Below are 3789 nucleotides of genomic sequence, written 5' to 3'. Positions count from 1 at the left end.
TCAATAATGGAGGAAGAAAATTTCGATGAGCCAGATCAAGAAGAAGAAATTCAACTGACTAACACAAGCTCGAATAAGTTGTTTGATCCATATATGATTCCGGGAGACGAATTAGTTGTGTCGAATCATAAAATACTTTCTCCTCCATTGATTTCTTCATGGCTTTCAACTTCAAAGAATCATACAAACCAATCTTCATGGCCATCCATTGTTTTTCCAAGAACAAGACAGGTTGTATATGTGACCTTTTTCGTCAAACTAAAAGACGACGGGCGATGTCGCAATTTACTAGACGTATCTACGTTGGTATTGCTTTTGCGAGTATCTTGGCAATATATGTTTCACATTATAATTGGTGATATTGTCAATATTTTTCTTCTTCGGATTTTCGGCAATTTTCGTGAAAAGTGGGAACTAAGGATTGCCTTCAAACTCGTCGCCGAAGTTACCTTCAACATCGCTGATATATATCCTCATTACTTGGACGATCCGCTTTATGACAACACCAACTTGGGGGCAAGTTGTTCCGCAGCGGGGGAGTATGATGGAGACCATCTTCCTATTGGGCCTCACGGCCATGGTGATAGTGGGCCTCACGGTCAAGAAGCTACATTAGCGTAGTTTCTATAATTAAGTATTTAGGGTTTCCATAATTATGAGTCTTAGCAATCAAGGAAAGTATTATTAGTAGTTTTCTTATTTCCTTATTTGAGTCTATCTAGGAAAGTACAATCTCTATATAAGAGAAGTCTAGTCTGTCTTTGTTAACCAGATCAGAGAATATTATCAACCAAGTTTTATTATTAATCAAGTTTATTGTTTATCGTTATTTTATCAAGTTTATTGTTTATCGTTATTTTATCAGTTTTATTTCGTTAGTTTAGTTCGTTAACAATGGTGGATTCCATTACTTTTACGCTTCCGCAACAATCTACATCAAGAAGGGTTTGGCTCCATATGTGTTTGATAAATACCCTTGAATTACATTGTTAACATATCAATTGAATTGTAAGTATTTGAACCCTAACACTAGCACATAGTCACATACCAATACCTAAAAATGTCAACAAATATACATTTACATATGCATATATATATATATATATATATATTTTTTCTTTTAATTAGCTAGTTATTAGTATGTTTTTATCGGAAAATATAGAGTTAAGAGCGGTATATAAAATTGCCAAGTAGGATGTCGAAGTGAGAGAGCTATACCCCTTGTTTCTCCATTAGTCTACCAATTAACCACTTAGCTTAAAATATCGACAACTGGTCTAACATAAGAGTCGATCTTCTTGTGAGATGATCTTATGACTAAGTAAATAATATTAAAATTGATCGATTAATAATAGTTAGACAACCCATTTTATTTGAATTAGGTCTTAATGATCTTCTATAAAGAAAATAAAGAGTAATAATCAACAAAAATGAAAACATAAATGGAGAGAGATCAAGATTCAAGACACAATAAGTTGTAAGAAATAAAAGGAACTCTTTTTCATTAAATATTGTAAATGAAGTATTATACAAAGAATGTGTATAAACCCTAAGAAAAGCCTCATCTTCCTCTATACACAAAATGCCTACTTGGGCTTTTTGGAGAGGGCTGGTTCTCTGTTGCTACATATATATTTTTATATCATATATATTCTTTTCACATATATATATTTTTTTTCTTTATGTGATATTTTACATCTCGATGCCACAAATCGGACGGTCGGAAACTAAAAACAAAGCTTTAAATGTGTGTAAGAATTAAATCAATAAAAGAAAGAATTTCAAAATCAAGATCATTAATTAGATCTAAAATTGAGAAATGCATCTTCTATGACAAGCTGCCTTAGTTGTTTTCTTTTGCTTTGTTTCCTCTTTCCAAACCATTCCAATATCTTCTGCTATTTTTGTGGCATCTGATGAAGCACCAGAGAGACCTCTCCTTGTAAACCCAACTGCATATAATCCTGATTTTCCCTTCCAACCACATGGAAATGGATTCTTTGGAAATCCATCCTTGGAAAAGAATTCACTTTCCTGTTAACAAAATATCACAAAATTCAATTTAGTACATTTTATTCAATTAATTATCAAAAAATGACAAAATAATGAAAAAACAAAAATGGGTATTTTTGAAAAAAATCCAAAACCCAAAGATCTAAATAGTTCTTGAGTTTTAGAGATTTGGGTATCGAATTTTTTTCGAAAAAAAATAATATTAAATATTAATGAATATTTAAGAACAAATCTCACCTGTAGCCAAGAAGGAACATTGCTTTTGTATCCAGTAGCTAGAACAACTGAATCAATCTCAAGGGTTTCACCATTGATAAACTGAACACCATTTTTGAAGAATCTCTTAATTGCTGGAACAACTTTGACATCACCAGATTTGATTTTCTCTAATGCACCAATATCCAAAACTGGGGTTTTTCCTTCTTGATTTTTAAGTGTTAATGGACCAGTTGTTGGTCTATTAATTCCATATTTGCTCATGCTTCCAAGTATAAACCATGCCAATATTAATATAATTTTATCAACCAACCATAATGGTAACCATTTCATCAATAAAACAGCTAATTCGAATGTCGATTTTCCGCACATTTCTCTAGGCAAAATATGAACCGAGCTACGAACAACCATTGATGGGAAAGCATTGTGGTTACAAAGATCAAGAGAAAGTTCCATTCCAGAATTTCCACATCCAACGACAAGTACACGTTTTCCCCGGTAATCTTCACCGGATTTATAGTCACAAGCATGAACTATTTTACCAGCATATTCATGAGACAAACCTTCGATTTCAGGTACTACATTTTCGGCGTTTTCTCCGGTAGCAACGACAAGCCACCGACAAATGTATTCAACTTCAGCACGGTTCCCGGCTATACCATTATTAGTAGTAGTAATAGTTTTAACTCTCCATAAACCACAAGTTTCATCATACTTGGCTGATTGAACACTTTCATTGAATTGTGGGTTGATATCAAATGTCTTTGCATAATTTTCTAAGTAAGAAATGAATTGTTTCTTAGATGGGTATTCAGGGTAATCCTCAGGAAATGGAAGTTTGGGTAGTTGACAAAATTTCTTAGGAAGATGAAGTTTGAGACGATCATATGTCCTTTTTTGCCATAGAGAAGCAATGCAATCAGCTCTTTCTAGGACTACAAAAGGTACACCTTGTTCTTTAAGACAAGCACCCACTGCTAGACCCGACGGACCGGCTCCGACAACCACCGGACCGTTAACCCAAACACATCTACGTGAGATGAACTCTTCATGATCCGACGATACACGAAACATTTTCGATAATTTGATAGTAAGGAGTGTAAACTAGGTGTAAGTATAAGAAAATATGTATGTATATTGGTTTTGTTGTGAGTTTGTTTGAAGAAGTTGCTAAGGATTGAGAGAGAAGAGAGAGAGAGAAGACAATGTTTGAATGAATGAGAAGAGAGGGTAGTGGGGAGGTATAAATAGAGGCCATGAGAGTTGCATGTGATGAGAGTGGAAATTGATGCCCTTTGTTTGAGGCCAGGCCCAAAGGGTCATTTTCAAATGATAAGTTTGTTGTTAGCTTCCTCCTCCTTAACTCAATATTTTAATATTTCATAAAATTAAGTCTACACTATATTTATAAAATAATTAATAAAAAATTCGGAAAAATGTATCATACAATAGGTATTAAATATTAACAAAAAGATGAAAGAGAAACTAATCTTGCAATATTCTTTTAAGTTCCACTATATCAGATTTCAAAGGCTTTTTCTTTATATTAGTTATTTTTTA

At 33.3% G+C, this 3789-nt stretch overlaps 1 protein-coding gene across 1 annotated transcript; it reads right to left on the bottom strand.

Annotated features, from left to right (window-relative positions):
• Positions 1–1475: 1475 nt before the first annotated feature.
• Positions 1476–3503, bottom strand: LOC147550942 (putative indole-3-pyruvate monooxygenase YUCCA9). The gene is made up of 2 exons (XM_086671022.1): positions 2251–3503; positions 1476–2034 (listed from the first exon to the last, which is right to left on the bottom strand). The coding sequence occupies exons 1-2, from the start codon at positions 3301–3303 to the stop codon at positions 1807–1809; spliced, it is 1281 nt and encodes a 426-aa protein (XP_086527148.1). The 5' UTR covers positions 3304–3503; the 3' UTR covers positions 1476–1806.
• Between the last annotated feature and the right edge of the window lie 286 nt (positions 3504–3789).

This window comes from Eschscholzia californica, unplaced genomic scaffold (assembly GCF_041429995.1).
Source record: "Eschscholzia californica isolate CP2 unplaced genomic scaffold, dmEscCali1.0.p SCAF_3, whole genome shotgun sequence".
Classification (NCBI taxonomy): domain Eukaryota; kingdom Viridiplantae; phylum Streptophyta; class Magnoliopsida; order Ranunculales; family Papaveraceae; genus Eschscholzia; species Eschscholzia californica.
Note: the sequence above shows the minus strand (reverse complement) of the source record. Positions and strands in the feature narration are given on the sequence as shown.

Bases quoted from the DNA above. Each gene is read 5' to 3' on its own strand.
- LOC147550942 (XM_086671022.1), bottom strand. From the start codon at position 3,303: ATGTTTCGTGTATCGTCGGATCATGAAGAGTTCATCTCACGTAGATGT. The intron at 2,035-2,250 runs GTGAGATTTGTT...TTTTGTTAACAG, and splicing joins ATGTTCCTTCTTGGCTACAG to GAAAGTGAATTCTTTTCCAA.